This window comes from Balaenoptera physalus (genome assembly GCF_965194825.1).
Source record: "Balaenoptera physalus genome assembly, chromosome: 3".
Classification (NCBI taxonomy): Eukaryota; Metazoa; Chordata; class Mammalia; order Artiodactyla; family Balaenopteridae; genus Balaenoptera; species Balaenoptera physalus.
The window spans coordinates 143,435,094-143,457,891 of record NC_138890.1 but is presented as its reverse complement, the minus strand read 5'-3'; the positions used below and the strand labels follow the sequence as shown (position 1 = coordinate 143,457,891).

At 43.5% G+C, this 22,798-nt stretch overlaps 1 protein-coding gene and 1 long non-coding RNA gene across 3 annotated transcripts in view; one reads left to right on the top strand and one right to left on the bottom strand.

Annotated features, from left to right (window-relative positions):
• Nucleotides 1-357: 357 nt before the first annotated feature.
• MROH2B (maestro heat like repeat family member 2B) overlaps nucleotides 358-22,798 on the bottom strand; it is a 68,922-nt gene continuing 46,481 nt past the window's right edge. The window contains exons 27-40 of the mRNA XM_082454545.1: nucleotides 20,645-20,742; nucleotides 17,686-17,838; nucleotides 15,375-15,532; nucleotides 14,690-14,816; nucleotides 14,029-14,216; nucleotides 12,832-12,972; nucleotides 12,316-12,430; nucleotides 11,535-11,681; nucleotides 11,101-11,283; nucleotides 6,982-7,137; nucleotides 6,510-6,644; nucleotides 5,731-5,833; nucleotides 4,622-4,687; nucleotides 358-4,149 (exon numbers count right to left, since the gene is read on the bottom strand). Of these exons, the coding sequence (XP_082310671.1) occupies nucleotides 4,043-4,149; nucleotides 4,622-4,687; nucleotides 5,731-5,833; nucleotides 6,510-6,644; nucleotides 6,982-7,137; nucleotides 11,101-11,283; nucleotides 11,535-11,681; nucleotides 12,316-12,430; nucleotides 12,832-12,972; nucleotides 14,029-14,216; nucleotides 14,690-14,816; nucleotides 15,375-15,532; nucleotides 17,686-17,838; nucleotides 20,645-20,742 (1,877 nt within the window). The 3' untranslated portion in view covers nucleotides 358-4,042. The remainder of the gene's footprint in view (nucleotides 4,150-4,621; nucleotides 4,688-5,730; nucleotides 5,834-6,509; nucleotides 6,645-6,981; nucleotides 7,138-11,100; nucleotides 11,284-11,534; nucleotides 11,682-12,315; nucleotides 12,431-12,831; nucleotides 12,973-14,028; nucleotides 14,217-14,689; nucleotides 14,817-15,374; nucleotides 15,533-17,685; nucleotides 17,839-20,644; nucleotides 20,743-22,798) is intronic.
• Nucleotides 5,663-22,785, top strand: LOC309657312. Of its 2 annotated transcripts, none has more exons than XR_014261765.1 (3): nucleotides 5,663-5,783; nucleotides 7,084-7,162; nucleotides 22,029-22,785. It is a non-coding gene; the product is annotated as an uncharacterized lncRNA (long non-coding RNA). The 2 variants fall into 2 exon arrangements; XR_014261766.1 differs by lacking the exon at nucleotides 22,029-22,785 and adding an exon at nucleotides 12,791-12,921.

Below are 22,798 nucleotides of genomic sequence, written 5' to 3'. Positions count from 1 at the left end.
CTGGTAAAACTGCCTTCTTAGCAAGGTCAGCCAAGCTAAACGGCCCTGATTTACCAGCAGAATACTGGCTCTCATTGTTGGGTTAAAGGGCAGAGTGCTGAATTGCAAAATAATGTGATTCAGAGGGCTTCAAAGTAGCGCTGGCCCATTAAGCAGTCTGTGAACATCGTTGAATCTCTATCCTAAAGTAAACACAAGTTGAAAAACGATTACATGTGCAAATAATAGTGAGGCAAGCAGCAGGAGTAACAATGAAAAACAAATCTGTAATTTCTTCACGAGTTCTTGAACATAATATAATTTTTCTCTAAAACCCTCTTTCCCTAAGACCCTCAGTAAGTCTCTCTGCCCCAAGTAACATGGCTGTGTTTGAACCATAGAGATGAACCACGGAGGCCAGTGGAGGACTGACGGAAAGAGAGGCATCAAGGGGGGCGGGGGCAACTCTTTGAGAGCTGATGGTAGTGGTTGGGAGGAATTACGAGAAATAATTGTTGGGGAGAGCAAATTGGTCTAAATTTCCCCTGTCACACAGCCTGACTGTGGCTTATTCTGTATGATAAGACACCAAGTAAGAAGGCTGCGATGGGGAATTGCAGTCAGTAAGCGGCCGCCAGAGCAGCTGAGCTGGGATCCTCTGACTAGAGGGGCCGCCTTGTCTACATCCTCTCCAGAAGGGCAGCAACGTTCGCCGAGCCAGGAACGTGGCCACGTGGGGTAGGATAATCAGCTGGCCTTAATATGCCAGTCGCTGAGTTTATGTTAAAATTTGTGATTCTAATAATAAATTTGTTACTATATTAATATTTACATTGTATAATTAACATTTGCGTAAAAATGATTCTGTGCGAGGTTTCTAAGTGCTTTACATGCACATTAATACATTTAATCTTCACAATAGCACCTTGAGGTAGATAATTATGATCCCAGTTTACCGATGTGGAAATTGAAGTACAGAGAGGTAAAATGATTTTCCCAAGTCACACAGCTAGTAAGGGGTGAAGCTGGAATATGATAAAAAGAGTCTCGGAAATTCTTGTCAGGGTGAATCCTTCTAAGATTAGGGTTTAGACAAAGATTTAGCTGTGATGCACGTTTTGTGGGGCCATTCTACCTAATTTCCACCAATCAATGATAAGGAAGGCTCTGCTGGTTGCTAGGATGGGTGGAGAGTAATAGTGGGGATGGATATATAAAGAAGTATCAGACAAGGTCTTGTGTCAGTGAATTTATACTTCTTGAGAACGTCCTATAGTTCTGGGTGGCTCAGCCCAAATTCTGTTACGACTCTTTGCCCCATGTTCTGATATCGTCTTGTGCAATACTGTAGCTACTAGCTACATATGACTACTTAAACTTAAAATTAAAAGCTTAATTCCTCCGATGGACTAGCCACATTTCAAGTGTTCAGTTGCCACACGTGGCTAGTGGCCACCATATTGGCCAGTGCAGATATAGAACATTTCCGTCACTGCAGAAAGTTCTATTGGAAATGTCATTTGACTTAACCCGCCAAAGAGGTCAACTAAACCCGCGTCTCTTGCCTTCTTTTTCTTGCTCTGTTTCATGTATGTTATGCTTGGGAATAGCTTCTGACTCCATTAAGAATTTAATCAAAGCCATTACCCAGAAAATACACCTATGCAATTATGCACAGAAACTTGCATACGACTTTGAGTGGAATCACAGACTTTCTGTGTAATAGTTATCCACTGGTGCATAGCAAATTACTTTAAAGCTTAGTGCCTTAAGACAACATGGATTTATTATCTCATACAGTTTTGTGGTTCAGGAATTCAGGAGTGGTTTAGCTTAGTGATTCCAGCTCAGGACTCCTGTTAGATTGCACTGGGGTTGCTTGATTTAGCAAATAAAAATATAAGATGCTCAGTTAAAATTGAATTTTAGAAAAATGATAAATAATTCTTTAGTAGAAGTGTGTCCCATGCAATAATCAGGACATACTTTTACTAAAAAAATTACTCATCGTTCACCTGAAATTCAAATTTAATTGGGCAGTCCGTCTTTTATCCCATAGTCCAGTCAGTGTGTCAATTGAGGCTTCAATCATCTGAAGGCTTTACCTGGGGCTCATGGATCCATTTCCAAGATGGCTCATTAACGAGCCTAGTAAGTTAGCTCTGGTTGTTTGCAGGAGGCATCAATTCTTGGCCACATGGACCTCTTTTTGGGCTGCTTGAGTGTCCTTATGTTGGCAGCTGGCTTCCCCCAGAGTGAGTGATTCAAGAGAGTGCAATACGATTTATGATCTTGGCTTGGAAGTCATACAGTTATTTCTGAACTATTGTATTGATTGCACAGGGCATTTCTGTTCACTGTGGGAGTGGGGTACATAACCATCAGGAGGAAGGAATCATGGAGCCATCTTGGAGGATGGCTCCATCCTCTGGAATTTCTACACAGATGTCATAGAGTATAAGCTCCATGAGGGTAGAATTTTTCTATTTTTTTCCTCACAGTTGTAGCCCCAGTGGCTGTAACAGTGCCTTGTAAATTATAGGCAGTCAACAAATATTTGTTAAGTGAATGAATAAATGGGACTCTGGCCTAAAATCTCTGACCTAAAAGATTCCTTTGGTTCTTAAAATGTTTTGTAGAAACAAAAGATGCTTTCCCAAAGAGCTTGGGGATGAAGGGGTTAGAATACAGGTGATAGGGATTTATAAAGAGGAACATCAGTTTAATAAGTTGCCACTGTTTGAGTAAAGCATCCTAGAACTTGTTTGGAAAACTGGGGATCTTTGAAGAATGCACTAACCATTCTGTCTCTAGACTGCTGTTCTAATCTACAGATCCTGGACTTGAACTGCAACATTTTCAGCCTCCAGCCAACCCTGCTTACTTCAGACTGGCCTCCACAATCCCAACTGGCCAGAGCCAACTCCTTAATATCCTGTTACTGTTTGTCCTGAATTCAGTGGACATTTTGTATACTGACAGTCTCCTGGTTTTTCTCAAGTCTGAAGTTAAGGGGAGATTCTGTCAGCAGCCAAGGACCTCTCTGTTTGGTCCTGAACAGGTTTTTTCCTCCAGTTGCGTGGCTTGTCCCTATACTTGTGCTACTAAATGTATAAAGGTATATAGTTATGCCATCCCTTAGATTTTCTCTGATTATTTAACGTGCAGTGTTAAATACATTGCACCCTTAAAGCTGTCTGTCCATTTATCTTTATTTCAAAAATCTGAACAAAGGGCCAGCATATACTTGAGTTCAGTGTTTGAAATTTAAATGTCAATAAGATAAAAATAATAGCAAAAAAATAATGTTGCTCATGAATGATCCTGATAGCGGTGGTGTTAAATGAGTCCCAGGCTCTGTGTTAGAAACTTCTTTGTCTGTACATGATTTCCTGTATGTAACCTTTCAGGTGTGCATTGTGAAAAAAGAGTGAAGAGTTATTATTCAGATGCTACGAAGGTCAACACATGCGCCCCTGCATACACACAGTTCAAAGGGATCAATGTTCTAGGATAAAAATGGAAAGGAAACTATGAGATTTAGTAGAATGTCAGAAAGGGGCTTTTGTAGAAAAGTACCTGGCACAGTCTCGACACATAAATTACAACTTAAGAACAGACAGGTTAAAGTTTGTCGTAAGACTGTTTTTTAGAGAGAAAAGAGTGTGAGTAGTAAGCCAAAGCTGGCAAAGATATGAGACAAAAGGGCTCCGTGTGGAAAATAGCAGTGGTTCTCTTCTTAATGGTGACAGAATTGTTTCATGTTCTGTCATTTTTTGATATCTGCTGGGATGTAAGCTTCCCAAGATAGAGGGCTGTCCTATGCAAAGCCATGGGGCTGTCACCACTCAAATCACAAGTCATTCCTCAAGTGAATTGGTGGGCGTGGTTTTTGCTAACAGAAGCCACCAGGGAGAGCCTGGCGGGTAAGGAAGATACCACCACTTCAACATCCCCACGCTAGGTGCCATCTCTTTCCTCAAGATGTTGCAAGTTTGTGAGTTATGAGGATGAAGACAGGAGTCAGTTATAGGAAAGGCCTAGCGGTTTATTTCCTGATGGTTTACGGATGGATGCTCATCTCTTTGCACCTTCTCAAGAGGGTCTGCAAGGCAGCTTCGGCTGCTCTCTGGACACTGATGCAGGGGTCTTGTCGAAGTGCTTGGAGCCCTGAAATGGAGAGAATAGCAATGTCCAGTGAATGAGGAAAGCCAAGGCCCAAGCTGTGCAGCACAGGAGGGCTACCACTGAGGGTCCGTGCTGGGCGGGGCTCAGGCCCCCATGCTCACGTTTTACCCTGAGAGGTAGGATTTGGATCCACAAATTGAGCATCTATTTTAGCACTGAAATAAGGGAAGAGAAGATCCTGACCTTGTGAGCAGTAGGTTTATAAACAATTGGAAAATCGAAGTCTGTTGGGAATGATGCCTGCAATGGGATGGAGCTGGGGGTCACCTTACACTCTGGAGAAATTCCAGTATCTGGGGAGCACCAGAGACGATTGATAATGGGGTGCACTACGATTTTACACTACGATTTTACACTACGATTTTACGGCTGACATGGGACTTGGAGCAGCATTAGTTTCTCTTTCTCTAAGAATATAACAGTGCTCTGGGCAGAAACTAGGGTTGGTACTCACGTGTGGTCAGCTGTTCTCTGTCTATTAACTCCATATATTGGTAGGTCAAATTGAGAACAATGGCATCTAAAATCAACAGGAGAGAAAGTTAACTGATTTCACTGTAGAGCAACAGGCCACGGAAAGCAGGTCGGGGCACAGTCTGCACCTGGTAAGAAGTTAAGTGATCTAGCTAGTGAATGCACCAGCTGTAGACTCCCTTTGCACCCCCAGGATGATGTGAGGGTGATGTCTATGGGGTCTTGAGTGCCACGTCTGGAAGTGGTCACTCACCCACCATGTATTTGGGAAAACTCACACCGTGCCCTCCAGGGGGCGCCAGTTTTCAGGGTTTCAAACGTGAGTGAGCTATGGTCCGTGTCTTCCAAAAAGTTACAGTGTAGTTAGGGGGAGCCTCTGAATGATCCAATGAGGAATCCTTAGGTTTTAACTCAATCTTAAATGTGGCCGACCAAGTGGGCCTATTTGCTGGGGGCTGGATTAGTTGGAACGGGTTTCGTGATAAGACTTAGAGTTTCCTAATAGAAGGATCCTCAGAGACTCACTTACTTTCCTCTTTTATTTTATAGATCAGGCAAAGAGGCAACACAGAGAAATTAAGTGACTTGTCCAGAACCACACAGCAGAGCCAAGGTCTGCTGGTCCCCATGCCCACACACTTTCCACTAGTATCACCTCGCTGCTAAAGCCCTCAGCTCGAGCTGAGCTTAGAAGGTTGACTATGGTTTATATTAAGGGATGATGCAAAGGAAAACACTTAGGCAGGGGCAGCAGGCTTGGATCAAAGACTTGGGGAAAAGAAGGAGCAATGACTTGGAACCAGAAGAAGCATGAAGGACCCAGTAGGGAGAATGGTCTGATGGAAAGAAAGTGGGTGTTGGCAATTCAGAAGCTGTTACTGTAAGTTTGCAAAGAGAACAGGTTCTTTTGAGGGAAGATGTTGTAAGACGTAAAATGAATTCTTTCTGGCTTTCTTGTTTTTCTTTCTTTTTTTTTTTTTTTTGGTCTTCCCAGTCATATCGGCATTCACGCTGGGGTAGCTTCCAGGCAAAGCAAAACTGGCTGGCAAAGAGCAGACCTGTGAGTGGAGAGCGTGGACGTGCCCTCACCTGTGAGTTTGGTGGCCGCGCTCCTGATCATCTCCCAGCTGCTGCTGAAGAAGGTGAGTGAGTGTGTGTGGAGGATCCACAGGATTTCTTGGTTTTTCTTTGCCTGGAAGAGATGTGTGTTACAGAGAGGGCAACTGAAAGGGGGAGGGGGGTAGGGGAGGGAAGGACCGGAAGTTTGGGGTAGCTGATGCAAACTATTATATATGGGATGGATAAACAACAAGGTCCTACTGTATAGCACAGGGAACTATATCCAATATCCTGTGATAAACCATAATAGAAAAGAATATGAAAAGAATATATATGTGTATAATTGAGTCACTTTGCTGTACAGCAGAAATTAACACAATATTGTTAAATATAGTTGTATACTTCAATAAAATTAAAAAAAAAAAAAGAGGGCAACTGAGAAGCGACACTTTACGAAATTCAGCATCCCATAGGCCCTAAGAAGGGACATCTAAAGGAGTGAGCACGCATACAGCCATTAATTGTTCTGTTGGAAGGTGTGTTACGGCTAGTTCATTCTAAATTTAATCAGGGTGGCACTGGGGCGTATAGGGCTAATCAACAGATGAGTTTCAGGAATCGAGAACAGATCCCAGTTGGGACTTGGGGACAGAGCAGAAGGTGATGCGACAAGATACCCAGAATCACTGCTGTCCTTCCCAGATGGTTCTGGCTCTGGCTGGGATTCCTTGCTATGCTGTTTGCCTTCTGGGATTTGCCTGGACTCTTGGCCTGCATTTTTTTGGAAGCAGCACCTCCTGCACACTCACCAGCTTCGCACAGAATTGCCTGTAGAAATCCCTGGCCCTTGGGAGATCCTGACCATCAGGGAGATGATCTAATACCCCACAGAGTTCCTGGAGGCCCAGAAAAGGAATGCAGATGATCAGGACATCACGGCAAGCCTGAAAAACAGAGTTTCCTGCATCACAGTCCGTAATGCTGGCTCCCCTTCCAGAAGGGAAGACACACTGACTGGTTGTGTGTGGGGAAAGGAGCAGTAAAAGTCAGTGATGTGAGGGCTTTACAGTCAGTGCTGCCACCTTCCCAGTTTCAAAGATGGAAGCGCAAACTCGGGAAGCGATGGCAAAAAAGCACCCAGGATGGGAAAATTGGTTTTCAGGTTCGTTTGAGAGTGGTGCCTTCAGACCTGCCTTCCGGTCCGGCTAGACCAGGCTTCCTGGCACCCTCTCGGCCGTGGGGAGAGGAGGAGGTGCAGGTGTCTGTGCAAGGGCCACTTACAGTTCTGATCTTGGGATTGGGATCCCAGAGGTGGAGAAGGAATGAAATCAGGCTCTTTTTAATTTCTTCAGCAAAAAAAATCTTCCACCTTCTTCCTGTTAGGGATGCCAGATTCTCAAATAAGAGGACGGCCGTCAGCCTCACATCATCCTGCTCCTGTGGTGACAGATGCGTGTTGTGGGTGAGTCCTCCACGCAGGCCATTCCCAGCTGGTACCCCTACCCCACCCGCCCTTTCCCACTTCCGTGAAGGCAGGCTGGAGCCCTGGCGCACCTTTGGCATAGCCCCTGGGTGTCCCAAGGATGCCTTTCGTTTCCCAGCAGCTCTCTACCAACACGGCATGAATTTAGAGCTGGAGACTTGGTTTCTGACTCTGAGGAGCTAATGGGGAAATGTGACCACAGGAATAATAAACAGCGAGTGCTGGCAGCAGAAGGCCAGGGAGGGTTCTTGTTTATTCTGTATTTTGTACAAATTAGCCTGATTGCGTCATTAGCCTGGAGTTATGGGGCCTCTGATCTAAATTGCCCAAGGCCTAGGACTCTTCTCCAAGATCCCAAATACTTTGCAGAGGGATTACAGGAAGCTCAGAAATTTGGGCCTTGTGTCTCAGAGAGAGAAGATACACAAACAAGTGCTTAGCCCTACTCTTGTATGTGAAGTCATGGAACTGCCTTGCTTGTCGTCCAGGAGGGTGGGCAGTGCTTTTTAGTAAAAGATGAAGGATGTATGCGATCTGAAGAGAAGCCAGAGTATGGCAGTGCTTTTTAGAGCCAAAGGGTAAGGTGGTGGAGAAAGATGGCCTTCTATTATCTCAGACACTTTGTTGGTATGGTTCAGAGTTCTGGTGAATTTTCTGGAAGTGTTCTTTTTTTTGGGGGGGTATCTAGAAAACTAGTTTAAAATACCCATAGAAAGGCAGAGGGATGAGGGGAAAAGCCATTCTGAGTAGCAGAATATTATTTATTTTATTTATGTATTTAAAAAATAAAAAAAAAAATTTTTGGCTGTGCCTCGCGTCATGCAGGATCTTAGTTCTCTGACCAGGGATCGAACCCATGCCCACTGCAGTGGAAGCACAGAGCCCTAACCACTGGACCACCAAGGAATTCCCCAGAATATTATTTAGGTTAGCAACAAACAAGGGCCAATAAAAAAGCACTCCTATGAATATGAGAGGGAGAAGATATAGGAGTTTATTTTGATGGCAAAATAAAATGTGTGAGAAGTGGGCACATACACAAAAATGCCATGAAAAAGGAAGTTAACAAAGATCTTCCCTAAAAAAATCAAGATGGCTTGTTAGGAAAAGGCTAGATAAGTTAATTGGATAACATGAGATGTGACCTCATAGAAGGGAAATGTAAGTAGAAATGTTCTTTAAATGTACTAGGAGTAAGGTCAAGGTATATTTTTAAAAGATCTCTTTTTCGAAAAAGAAAGCAAACCAGTAACAAAGTATCTAAAAGGTAGAGAGGTATTTACTTAAAAGAGTCCTCTGAATTTTCTAAAATCAAAGACCTAATGATAGGTCAAGCGAGAATCAACCAGTTGGGATGATGAAAAAACAGAAAAGAGAAGGGGTAAAGTGTTTTGGGTGCTGGGAGAGATATTAAAGTTTTACTCAGGTGCCAGCGTGGGAAATAGCAGTGAGCAGGTCCTGGAGCATGGGACAGCGGCCATATTTTCTGTTCTACCACTTTTTCAAAGTGTAGCCATATTTTTAGATTTTCAAGAAAGTACTTAAATATTGAAGAGAAGAAAGGGAAAACTTAGAGATTACAGAATTGTATGCTTAATCTACAGAAAAATATAGGGGCAAAGTATCATAGTTGAATATATTTGCAGAAAGAGAGCGTTATAGGACTGTAAATAGCATGTCATGACTAAGACTCAATTTTTGTCAAACTTTACGTTTATGCAAATGTGATGAAATTGATACCTATTAGGAATGCGAAAGGTCTAACCTAACAACCAGATAGACTTTAGCTTTTTTTTTTTTTCTTATGCATTAAGACTGAGAAATATTCTCTTGACCACAAAACTCGTAGATGGACTTGTGATTATTGGAGGCTCGGATCCAAGAGAGTTACTGTCATTGGATCAACAACAGTCCAGGGAAACCTAACAGGTGGGGCTCTGTAGGGCTGACTTTAGCCCTTTGTTGTTAAAGACTGTCATCAGTTACCTGTGTAATGAAAAAAAGAACATCTTCATTATTTTACAGAAGATACTAAATTGAGTGAGAGCCCAGTAAGTATTTTTGGGGACAAGATGAGAATTAAAAGTAAATATTGGTACACTGGAGAAAATAGTTGGAAACCAGCAGAAAGCTGCTCTCTAAGGCCAGGTTTAGGCTAGTACACAAACAAGAGAAACTGAAAAATACAACACTGGAGGACGATTGACTGAGGGCATGTGTTGCAGACTGCAGTCTGGAAGTTGGTGTGGTTAATAAATTGCTAAAGAGTCAGGAAGAAAGGGTAAGATTAAAAAAATTTGGAGTGAATAAATAGGAAAAGATTGGATTTGAGAGGCAATTTTTCTTTAGATTCTATTCAGTACTTCTCAGGTCTCATTTAGGGATACAACACAGTCACTGGCTTGTAAAATATTTAAGGAGCTGAAAAATTAGGTTTATGGTAAATAATGAAGGAAATAAGGACTTTTCAGTCTGGAGACTATCAGGTGAAAAGGTAATTTAATAAAGCCTTAAGGTTTAAGAAGGATGCATTGCAGGAGGCAGCCAGAAATTTCCATCTCCTCTGACCACATAACAGGAGCAGGCAGGTTTAGATCACAAAAAATCGGTTTAAGTTAGACGTGAAATAGATTTTTACATTGATGTCGGTGAATAAACCAAAATGAAATAATAAAATCTGGTTTCCCAGAAGGTATAAAGAAAAATGACCTTCCTTTGCCTAGGATTGTTGTTGACTGATCTTTTTTGAAATGAGGGCTATAAACCATGTCAGGGGTTGACAAAATTTTTCCATAAAAGGCCAAACAGTGAATAATTTAGACTTTGCGGGCCACACGGTTTCTGTAACAACTAATCAGCTCTGCGGGATGAAGGTGAAAGCTGCCATAGATAATATGTAACCAATGAGCATGGCTGTGTGCCAATAACACTTCATTTACAAAAACATGCTCCGGATCGAATTTGGGATGAGCCATGGGGCAGTTTACTGACTCCTGGATGAAATGAACCGCGCAAGCATTTTGAGTCTTTGAAATCTTGCACGTGGAAAAGGTATTGTTGGAGGCAATAACATCTAGCCCTGTAGGGAGTACTGTCATAAGCTGTGTGCCCCCAACAGCAGACTTTCTTTTTCTTTTTTTTTGAATTTTTGAACTTATTTATTTTTTATACAGCAGCTCCTTATTAGTTCTCTATTTTATACATATTAGTGTATATATGTCCATCCCAATCTCCCAGTTCATCCCTCCACCCCCTGTTTCCCCCCTTGGTGTCCATACGTTTGTTCTCTACATCTGTGTCTCTATTTGTACCCTGCAAACCGGTTCCTCCCAACAGCAGACTTTGAGATGAGGATTTAGGTGTAAGTCACTTATCTGGGAGGTGGGCCCAGGAAGCATGATAGGCAAGAGAGGAAAGCTACGAAAGGGAACATTAGTGAGTGTGGTACCCTTATGGGCAGGTGGAGCACCGTCCTTCTGAGGGGTGAGGAAGCCAGGGAGTTTATCTACAAACTCTCTTTTCTTGTTGCTTGAGGGTCCTTTCCCAACACATCTGGCCCACCTTGCTCAAACCAATCATGATTCCTGGGCCAGAGAATACCCTCAGGCAGACACACAGGAAGCCAACAGGCTGCACAGGAATCGAACAGGTGACTTCTGGGGCAGGTGATCTCCAGGGCAGGTGATCTCTAGGGCAGGTGATTTCTAGGGCAGGTGACCTCTGGGGCAGGTGACCTCTGGGGCAGGTGATCTGTGGGATAGGTGATCCCTGGGACAGGTGACCTCTGGGACAGGTGATCTCTAGGGCAGGCCAAGGCATGCAAATGGACACCAAACTGGTCTGCTACAAGCACTACCTGAACCTCTTTCTGTTCACTCACTTCTGGGGAGGGAAGATTCCTGAACAGGCTCACTTACGTCTTCAAAGAAGGTTCTTGTTTGCAGCACTATTTCTTTGAAGTAGAAGCTTACATCTCGGTCTGTGAGCAGCTCCAGGATCTTTTTTAGAGCCTTCAAGCTTTCACAGACGACCTCGGTGCGGGCCAGGTGATAGAGGCCTCTGACGATAGATTCTAACATTATCTGCTTGTGCTTCTTTACCTATTTTGAAATAAGGTCTCTTAATCTCGAAAATTGTTCTATGTGTATCTGGAATAGGGTAGGAGACTCCAGACAAGGGGATTGACATTCTCTTAGGGTCACGTGTCCTTCAACCCAAGAGCCACCACTTCAGCAACTTATTTGGATTTTCGCTTAATTTCTATGCAACCACAGGGTGTGGGTTAGTAAATAATTATTTTAAAACTCTACTTAGATGAACTATTTTGTGTCCCCCCCAAAACTCCTTTTACCTTGTGAGGGGCTCCAGAAGCGGTATTGCCGAGCCCTTGGATGGCCATTTGCCTCAGAATGGCGTTGGAGTCCCAGGCACTCTGACCCATCAAGATTAGCACATCCCGTAGATTCCCGTGCTTCCAAAGGAGTGGCTCCTTCATGAGCTGAAAATGAAACACTCCTCCCCTTTAGTTCAGGGAAGGGCCTCCCTTCAGGAGAGTTCCAAAGGCATTATAGCTGTGATTAAAGAGTAGGGCCTCAGCTGCTTGTGGGGCAGAGGAGGGAGCCCTCGGGTGAATTCAAATGTCTGGCAGGAACTAAGCTCTAGAAGTGAGCGCCCCACAGGTCAGGGTTATGCGGTGATGAGAACCAAAATACCTAGTTAAGAAGGTATTTCTAATCTAAATGGAAACATGGAGCAGGGAAAACAGGAGTTACTGACAATTTCCTTCTTTGCATTGGCTGGGTCAGCCTTTATCCCAGAGTTTGAAAGGACCATAATATATTTGTTGGTTGCATTTTGTTTTGTCCCTTCCAGGTTGATTCTCTACCCTTCTCTGTCTTGGGAGTTGATGTCTGCAGACCAGAGGGCAGGAAGAGGATGAGGCTGGGTTCTTTTTCCTCTCTCTTTCTCCCTCTCTCTGCTCAGGTACTGTGTCTCTGGCAATAGCTGGATCTCTCCATTTCCAGAGATCCCAGAGAGGGTCCCTCTTCCATGGCTCAAATTCCCACTGAACTCCTGAGAGAAATACCCCACTGGGACCCAACGAGCCTGCTGGGATGGCTGTGTTCCCTTGCCTCAGAGAAGAAAGCTGCGCCCGTTATCCGGTAGTTCTCCGAGGAGGAGGTCAGGGATGGGAAGAGTTGTTCCGTGATGTCCAGTATGACTCTGTGCTGCCACACTGCCATGCTCCTAGAAAACCAAGGCTCCCATTGTAGCAGAGACTTTTTTCTTTCTAAACAGTGGAAGACACTTTAGTCCATTTCTCTATCAGGAAAATAAATTATCCAAAAAGGAATGTTAAAAAGGAAAGAGCACCAAGGCTTAACTTTAGAATAGCCTATCCAAGTGCCCGACTGAAGTGTAGTTTGCCTAAAACCGTTCATTGTATCACTATTTTTTGCGGGGTTGGTGAGTTTGGGGCTGATCCTGCTGTCTCTTCCCAACCCCTTTGCTCTTTCTTCCCTGTTTTTTTCTCCTGGACTATAAGTCCTTACTGAATCAGTTGCTGTCAGTGAAGTTGCCTGCATTGCGTTTTTACTTTGTTTTCAGTTTTTTCCTTCGTATCCAGTTCTGGAATATCTGCACATTACCTGGCCAGCGCACAGACTCCTATGTGGTGCCTACTGGGACTGCTGAGGAGGGTCCACATGTTGTCCCCCTCGTCAGGTTCTTTGGCCAGCCCGTCTTTCATGGCCTGGGCCTGCACACACTTCAGAGTTGTAGTCGAGAGCCTGAAGGAGACAGTTGGCATCACAAAAGTAAGTCAATGCCATGCAAGGAATTGTGAATCCCCAAGTCCTTAATAAAGATCATCAAGCTGTCTGTATTCTGTATTTTCACTTATTATATCTTGGGGCCCTATATTGATATGTGTGGATCTGGTTACTTGTAACCACTGTATTCTACAGAATAAATATAGCACGTTGTGTTTCTTTTTAAAAAAAATGTTCCCTACAATGCTCCCTCACGCCTGGATGAATGGAGGTTGTTTCACTGGTTCTAAAACAAAACAGCACCTTGGAAATCAGGATGCCTCTCGCAGTGGATAGTGCGTTGCAATTGTTGGCCAGACGGTAGTTGCGATGCAGTTGCTATTGCCTGTGTATACAGTGCGTGTACGTGCATGGATTTAGGTATGGCTCTTTGAGCTGTGGGCATTTTAGTAAAGTTACATGTATTATTGGAACTACGTGTGCTGAGCCTAACTGCTACTTAAAATGTCTTTAAAAAGGTTGATTTGACATCGGAACAAAAAGTTAATGCGAAAGAACAGGAAAACAGAGCAGTGTGATAAAGGATACAAATCTATACCTAATAATCCTCAAAGAGCTTTTTGGATCAATATAAAATGCAAATTTAATAGTATAAGAAAGCACTGATTCATGACTTAATTGGGACGCTTTTTTTTTTTTTTTTCCCTTTCTCAATGTTACGTGAAATAATGTTGCTTCCTTCAACTGGAGAAGTCTTAGATTTGAGGAAATGTGGTATTTATTTTTATTTTATATTCTTTCCTCGGTGGCCTTGAAAATCACAGAATTCCAACTTTCCTTGAAAGGTCTCAATGAAAGAAAAAGGAAGTGGATTGGGCCCTCTAGGGAAGAGGACATAACTGCTTATTCATTATATGACCGTTCTGGGCAACTATGCCGGGTACCCAGGGAAGAAGAGCTACAAGGCTCAAGGATGGAGGGGCCTTGTCTCTTCACGGGTAGCTGAGGCCATGCCGGCCCCTCCTGGCGTCTGGGGTCAGGACTCTGGAAGTCCCTCTCCGCCTGGCTGTTCACCTGCAGGGGTCTGCGATCTGCTGCCGCTCCCCCTGCTGCATCACCCGCCGGCGGCAGTTTAGGGTCGAAGGGGGCATCTTCTGGCCCAGTGTGCAGCTGACCAGCTTCAGGAAAAGGGCGAACAGCTTTGGGTACAGGCCTGCGACAGGGGTGCCTGTCGACACCACTTCATAAATTGCACAGGCCACCTGAGGGGAGAAAGGACCCTGTGGTCAGGCAGGGCTGATCTTCCAGTTTGTTTTCTCTACAAAGGATTGCTTTCCAGGTTGACCACACTTGTGGTAAAAGCACATAGAAAAGGGAGGGTTTATTTGTCTGGAAACTTCTTAACTCCTGCTGTGTTTCTCTCTCAGGGCTGCCATGTGGGGCGACTCCAAACTCCAGGGGGCACCAGTATTGGGGTCTTTCAATAATGAGTAGATATCTTGAAGACTAATTTGGAAATACAGAGACACAGATTTTCTTTGGGCTGATGAGAAATTTGCTTCTAAACATGATCAGCTGCAGACAAAATCACTGCCATATTTGTCCAAAATAAACTGGAATTGATTTAAAACCAGGGTATGAGAGGGGGAGAAGTGTGATTAGTGCTACATCACCCAGTGCCAGGTGGGATGGAGTGGGACAGCATCCCGGGCGGGTGGCAGGTTGTCCAACTCACGGAGATCGCCTCTGTCCCCGCGAGGTCATCTTCTAACTCATTCTCCAGTTTGTCTATTAAGGCTCGCAGGAGTTTGCCACTGGAGGCTGGGTTCTCAGCCAGGGCCTTCCACAGTGTCTTTGTGTCCCTAGGGAAGCACGGCAGGAAGCCGATAAGGCTCTACTCCTTGGGATGTGAGCTTTTTCATCTGATCCACTCTAAAACCACATTATGACTAATCACAGTTGCAAGGATGGATGGACATGCCAACATGCCTGGGGATAATAAGGATGTTTTGTTTAACAATCTAGCATTCTGGCCTTGGGTTGCTGAGGTTTGTTAATGTCCATCAATACAGAAACCTCTCATATAGATTCATTTTAGGCAACCAGAAAGGGGAGAAGTACTCACTTTCTAATACTTATTCCTATTAAATAAACACACGCACATACACACACACACACACACACACACACACACACACACACACACACACACATCTAAAACTCTCATCATCCAATGAGGACATATATTTGAGAAATACTTGGAAAACCATTACCTGTGATTCAAACACCATTTTTGAAATTATTCAGGTGAAGTGTTTTCAACTTTTGTTTGCTATCTTTCTCTCAAAGCACAGATTCTTCCCCAATACCTTACAGAGTGGCCTTCCCTAGGAAAAGGGACCAGCTCAGTTAGAATCTACCTGTCAAAGGGCAGAGGCTTCTGTAAAAGGTTGGCAACAACTCCATCCATGTGAAAGCTGGCTATTTGGGAGATGGCTTCCAGCATAAACTGAAAACTTTCCTCCTTTCGTCTGAGGACCGGCATGTGATGGTAAATTATGCCCAAGATCTCCAACAGCTAAAAAGAAAAAGCCAAGTCAAACACTGAGTTGCCATTTTTCCTCTACATGGATGGCTTAGGTCGTGTACAGTCAGCATATTGTGGGTGGTGGTTGATGAATTAGAAATAATGTTAAAAAAGTAATTGATTCTACACATGGCCTATCTCTTGCTCAGGATGATTATCGATAAATTGGGCATTTATTCTTAAATCAATTTAGCAAACATTTAGCGAAAGGCTGCATTATGCCAGGTGCTGTGTTGGGCACTGTGGGGCCTTTACCAGGGATGAATAAGATGTAGCCCTTTCTCAAAAGGAATGGGTGGTCTCATAAAGGACATCAGTCATATACCCAAGGGCTGTGCACAAGGCTCTGTATGGCAAATGGTGTACAAGAGGTGTACAGGACTGATAGGGGAATGCAGAAGTAACTGAGGTCACTGTGGAGGGACATCTGGTCTGGGTCTCAAAGGATATATAGCAATTCCAAAAGGCAAGGTGGAGATGGTGGGGAAGGTCATCCTCATCAGAAGGAAGAGCACAGGTAAAGATGTAAAATCAGACACCATGAGAATAGAGCACAGAGGGTTTAGAGAGCAGTGAAACGAATCTGTATGATACTACAGTGGTGAACACATGTCATTATACATTTGTCAACACCAAGACTAAACCCTAATGTAAACTAAGGCTTTTGGGTGATTATATGATGTGTCAATGTGCGTTCATCGATTGTAGCAAACGTACCACTGTGATGTGGGATGTGGGTAGTGTGGAGACAGGAGGTATACGGGAACTCTGTACCTTCAGCTCCATTTTGCTGTGAACATGATGGCTGTAAAAACGTAAAATCTATATAGAAAAATGGCATGAGAGCATGGTAGAGGCAAATGTGGAAAAAGTTTATGGAATAGGAGAATGGTCCAGTTTGGAGCAAAGAAAGAACAAAGGTGATAAAAGGAAGATAACTTGATAGGAAAGATGAAGCCAGATGCTAAAGGGCATTGAGGGCCACCTTTCTGAGTTTGGGTGTTAATCTGTGTGCAGTAGGGAATGATATTACACATCTGGCTTTTGACATGGATAAGGGCATGTCTCCATGCTAAAGAACCTTTGCTTCTAGTGGAAATTTTTCCTGCTTACTTTGGATAGACACTTTTAGGTAAATATAATATTTTCTCAGAATTATAATTCCTTAATCATAAATATCCTGCAAACATGAATACCACACAGTCCCATTTCAATGATTCTTGGAGAGGATTTAGGTCCCTATTGTAAGCCTTTACTTAGTGTGTGAACAACTTCCCCTTTTATGCTAAACACACAAATACATGGACATTCCAAATTTATTAACCTTTGATTCTCTCATGACTGGCCCAGGGCCTGCCACATAGTATGTACTCAATGAATGATTTTGAAAAAAGCTGATTGGACAGTAATTAGCACAGAGGTCATTTCTAAAAGTCATGCTTTGGAAAAATTTTAAATTTAGGGTGGTTGATTCTGGGCTATGGGGACCATAACTTCCTCCTCCTGTTCCCCTTGGAAAGCCTTTATTGAGTTAAAGATTCTTTTCCTCCTCAATCTCTGAATTGCTGGTATTCTGTTTCTGACTTTAAGACAGAGAATAGAGTATCTCCATGTGGAGCTCTTAACCAGGCTTCCTGAATTTAAATCCTGTTCTCTCTGCTTAACTTTCCAGTTGGGAGGAAGGACTGAGACTTTTCTTTCAGTCAATTCCCCAATGACAGCCTTCTTTACCAGAAAATACCTAAGGGGTGTTCAAGAGCAGTTCGCAGAGTGGCAGTGGGATTAGAAAACTCTCTTGGCCCTCAGTGGCCATCTTACAGGCATTCGTTCACAAGGTCACACTCATCTTGCAGACCTCACAACCCAGTTTTCCATGACCCACATGCCTCTGACCAGAGAGTGGCAGTCTGTAAAGTTCTTATCAGCACAGACTAGAGAAGCAATTGAGTCAGGCTAGACAGGCACTCAGTGTGGGCCTGGCTGTCCACACGCAGCTTGGGTCTCTGTTGAGGCCTCTCGAGGCCGTGCGCACTCCTGCCTGTGGCCCATCAGAGGACCAACTGTGAAGTGGCGACCTACTTCTGGTATTGGCATTTCAGAAGTGTTAGAATTCTGCTCAGTTGTCAGATTGGCTCTTGGTTCACCTGATCTTCTAAAGCAGCTCCCTGCTCCTTCAGGGCAGCGATCATCCAGACGCCACACGCCTTTGTACACGTGGGGTTGAGGCTCTCCAGACCATCCAGGGTTTCCCCCAGGAACATGAGCATTTCTTCACTTGGGATGAGTCTACTGACGATCTGAGAACGAACCCGGAAAGACTCATGTCATCAACCACCTCACTTTGTATCTGGACACCTATTCTTTGTTTTAGGATATTAGAAACCACTGGGCTTTCCAAAAAGTTAGCATATGACTGGGGCCATAGAAACCAGAGAGAATACTAAAATAGGACATAGACATGACCTGTCAACTTTAAGTAAACTTTCCTTGAAGTTATCTCTTGATCATTTCATTATTTATTAAATTCCAGGCCTGCCAAGGCAATTTCCTCTCCAAACCTGAAGTTACATCATACCCCATAAAGGAAAAATAATGCATACTGTTTATATGCCATTTTATATGTTGTAAAGTACTTTCACATACATTTCATGTATCATAGAAATAAGTCTTGTGTCTGCCAAAGAATAGCTAGGCTTGAAAATTCAGGAAATCTATCACCGTGTACTAAGTGCTGTGCTAAATACCCGGTGCCTCACAGTATCCATACAGAGGGTGAATTATTATTTTTTAAAACATCTTTATTGGAGTATAATTGCTTTACAATGCTGTGTTTCTGCTGTATAACAAAGTGAATCAGCTATACATATACATATATCCCCATATCTCCTTCCTCTTGTGTCTCCCTCCCACCCTCCCTATCCCACCCCTCTAGGTGGTCACAAAACATGGAGCTGATCTCCCTGTGCTATGCAGCTGCTTCCCACTAGCTATCTATTCTACATTTGGTAGTGTATATATGTCCATGCCACTCTCTCACTTAGTCCCAGCTTACCCTTCCCCCTCCCCGTGTCCTTAAGTCCATTCTCTACGTCTGTGTCTTTATTCCTGTCCTGCCCCTAGGTTCTTCAGAACCATTTTTTTTTTTTTTAGATTCCATATATATGTGTTAGCATATGGTATTTGTTTTTCTCTTTCTGACTTACTTCACACAGAGGGTGAATTATTATGAACGCTGTCTTTTGCTTTTGCATGTTTCAAGATCAAGAGTAGTCAATAAAAAGTGAAGAAAATAAAAACTTTGCAATTTTGGTCTCTAAACAAGAACTATACACAATGTTTGGTTGTATATGTCTCTCCGTGTGTATGAGTGAAAAGGCAGGCAGGGGAGGTGAAAAGTTAGAAGTTTGAATAAAGTCCAGGAGGATTATCTGGGGCTTTAGCCAAGCAAGATGGTCATGATTATGAGTTCGTGGGTATGAAAACATTCCTATTCACAGCCGACTTCCTCCAGTATTAAATGGCCCGATGATGTTTGGTAGAACCATCTTTGAGAGGAAATGAGTTCCTTTTCACAAGTAGTTGCATATCCCAGCCGGTTTCTGAGTTACCATGGCTCCAAGATCAAGGCCTAGACTCGTGCCTCTGTTCTGTATAACACGAAATGCCTGCCTGGGTCCAAGCTCAACAGTTATGTGTTTGTTTCGTTTTTTTCTTATTGGGATGGATATTGGTTTAGGAAGAAAGGAAGAAAGGGAATTCATGTTTTCGGAGCACCTCTCATGCATCAGACACTTTCTTAGGCATTTGACGTATGTTCCCTCCCTGTCCCCCATGGGCTTGTCTCCTATGTTCTCATCACCTTCTCATCCCCACTGCTGCCTCCTTAGTCCAGGCCACCTAATCTCATATGTAGATTCTATGGTTTCCTTCAAACTAACCTCACTAGTTTCACTCTTGCCAGCCTATAGTCTAGTCTCAACATGGCAGCCCAATGACCCTTCAGAAAATATAAGTCCAATCACGTTCCTCCTCGCAGAACCACCACTAGCCCATAAGGAGCTTTTGCAAATTAGGAAAAGTGCCCTGTTCTCAAGAGAGTTCTCTGTTATTGTCACAGTGACTGAGCTTGTTGGGCCCTTTACTGCCCTCTGTGGATAACTGCCATAATACACATATAAACCTATAATGTCCACGTTAGGAATGATGCTGCCTCACTCAGGGGTGCCCTTGTACATTTCACAACTGCCACATTGTACCTAGTGGTCTTGACTCTTCTGTTCAAAACCCTCTGCTGGCTTTTGATTTCAATTGGAATAAAAGCCAAGCTCTTTAACAAGTCCTGGAAGGCACTTCAATCAGCTCTGGGCTATCTCTTGGATCTCATGACCCACTTCTTTCTCCACCTCAGGGCCTTTGCACATGCTGTTTCCACTCTGCCTGGAATGTTCTTTTCTAGATGTCTCCATGGTTCTCCCTTTCAGAGGGGTCTTCCTAGGGGATCACCCCTCCCGTACTCTTTATTCCCTTCCTTGATTTTATTTTTCTCAATTGTCACTACCTGACATCATATTTATCTGGCTGCTCCATCTACTAGGATGCAAGCTCAATGAGGGCAGGCGTTTCTATCCTTAGAGCCTAGAAAAAAGTGTGGCATGTGGTAGGTGCACAGGGCATATTAGGCGAATGAATAAATGAATGACTTGATCGACCAGGCCTCACAACAGCTCCGAGAGGGAGGTTACACATTTTTTTTTTTTTTAAGATGAGGAGACTGATCACCCAGTGCACACGCTTCAAGCAGTGCACACAGAGTGCGTCTGATCGACCCCAAAGTCCTGTTCCTTCCATTTCACCCCACTGCCTCCCTCACCCTGGAGAGGGCCACTTGGTTCCCCAGGTTTCCCAGAGTATGAAATGATCAGTAGCAGGTGTTGCCTGTGCACATGGACCCGGAGTTAATAAGTGAGTGGACAAAGGTCTTTCATTCAGCTAGAATGGCTAGGCTGTTGCCCTCCTGGGTAGCGGGGTGTACACAGCTGACTCATTTGGAAATCAACCCGGAATCATCCTTACATCCCTTGGCCAGTCCTCCATATCTGTTACCTTTGCTATTTTGGAGGAAATCTTGATCTGGACCTGCACATCATCACATTGCAGCCCTTCCTGCAAATCCTGTAGTCTTTCCACTTCCAGGCGAATGCCTACAATCAACAAAGGGCAACATAGGAGTTCACAGAGCTGATAGGGGTTGAAGAGGCTGTCTGTATTTTGATGTGACACTAATTCAGCTGTTGGATGCCTTTAACAAACCCACTAAAGCCTGTCTGATTAGATGGTGAGCATAAGAGCAAACACTGATTGAGTAGTTTCTGCATGCCAGCAGCATGCTAAATACTCTGCACGTAATGATCTCCTTGCTCCTAAAAATGATCTGAGGTTATTTGCAGTTGAGAAAGCTGAGGCAGAGAGGTGTAAAGCCATTTGGCCAGATCACGCAGTTAGTAAAGATAGGAGAGCTGGAACCTGAACCCTGGTCTGACACCAATGCCCAGGCTCTCACTCCTCTGGTATACTGCTGTCTCTGTTGGAGTTCCGTTCTGCACTGAGCCACTTTGGAGGAAATGGTAAGGCAACCATTGTAATAGGAACATGAGCAACTGTGTAAGTGACTGTTGATATCAATTTGTAAATGCAGACCTAAACGGTAATGATATTCTGTTTGTTGTTTGAATGGAGTATAGTAATTGTGGAAACTCACACCTGAACCACTCTGGAAGGCAGCCTAGCCAATGGGCAGATGACCTGGGCTCAAGGTCCAGCTCCACTGCTTTCAATTGTCCAAGCAACTGGTACATTTCTTAACCTCACATCCCTCATCTGCTTTAACAACTGACTGAACAACATCCATGAGTATTAAATGGGTATTTAATTTAGTATCACACTAGTTACTTGTATCTAGTAAAAAAATAATCATCGTTTTTCTCTCTCTCTACCATATTTATTTGGTCAACCAAGAAAAATAGTTAACGTGAATAATGAAGTATGGGATTTCTTGTTAACAAAGAATATTTAAGGACCTGAACTTTGCATGTTTCAGGAAAATAAAGGACACTAAAGGGAGAATAGGTAAAACAATAATAGAATTCTAATTCCTTTCTTCCTATGAGGTCCCTCTCTGGCACATTTCTTCTCTTATTAAAATGCTCCTTTAATTCTCACTTCCTTAATTCATTTTTTTTTTCCCCTGGCTTTGGTAAAAGCATATACCCTTCATGAATTATCTTCCCATATCCCAAGGGACTGTCCCTTGACTGTCCCATATCCCAAGAGACCTATTTGGGCTCTGTTGAATAGTTTGTCCTTTTTGACTGACTCTACCCTCTGCCCCCAACGAAATCCCACCTTTTGGCTCAAAAGCTTTTGCACAGCAAATCTCACATACTTTTCTTATGCAAATCTTAGAATTATAATATCTCTGTGCTTCCAGCATCAGAACAGTGCCTGACACGTGAAAAGTCACTCAAGAAATGTTCACCGAGTACCTAAGAGAATGAAGAGCCGAGCGTGGGCATGAGCTGCAGTCAACCTGGCTGAGTGTTCCTGGCTGCACCTGGTCTGCAGAGAACTGTGCATACGATGCAGGGCCCACCTCGGTGAAACACCTGCTGATTTCACCTGGATTTAATCAGGAAGCCCTGAGTGTTGGTTTCAGCCTGAGACTGATGTTTTAAAATTCCTTATATTTCCTGACATTGACAGTTATTCACATGTCCTGGCAGAGCAGACAGAGGTCCTGCTATGGCAAGCTGGAAAAACCTCCACAAAGTTATCTCTCTTAGAAAACTCTGAAAGGCACTTTAGCACCATAATAATAGTGCAATTTCGTCTGGAAGAAAGCTGTGTGATAGAGAAAGCTTTGCTAATATGCCCAGTTGCTGTGTGATTTAAATCGGACTCTCTCGAAACATTTCACCTGCTTTAATGACTCTTTATCATGCTCTGGTGTTATTATCTTTATTTAAAAAAAACCAGAAGGCAGAGCCACTGAGGAAAAAGGATCTAAAAGAGAGACAAATTGTGTGACATAATTAAGGTAACAGAACTCAGAGATGGCTGAACTGGGGGAGGAGAAAGAGAAAGAGAGAAAGAGAGAGAGAGAGGAGGAAGGAGAGAGATATAGATGGACGAGGAGAAAAACTGAGAACAAAAGAAAACACGTATCTTCTCTGCATCTGTGGGTTTCACATCCTTCCCTCA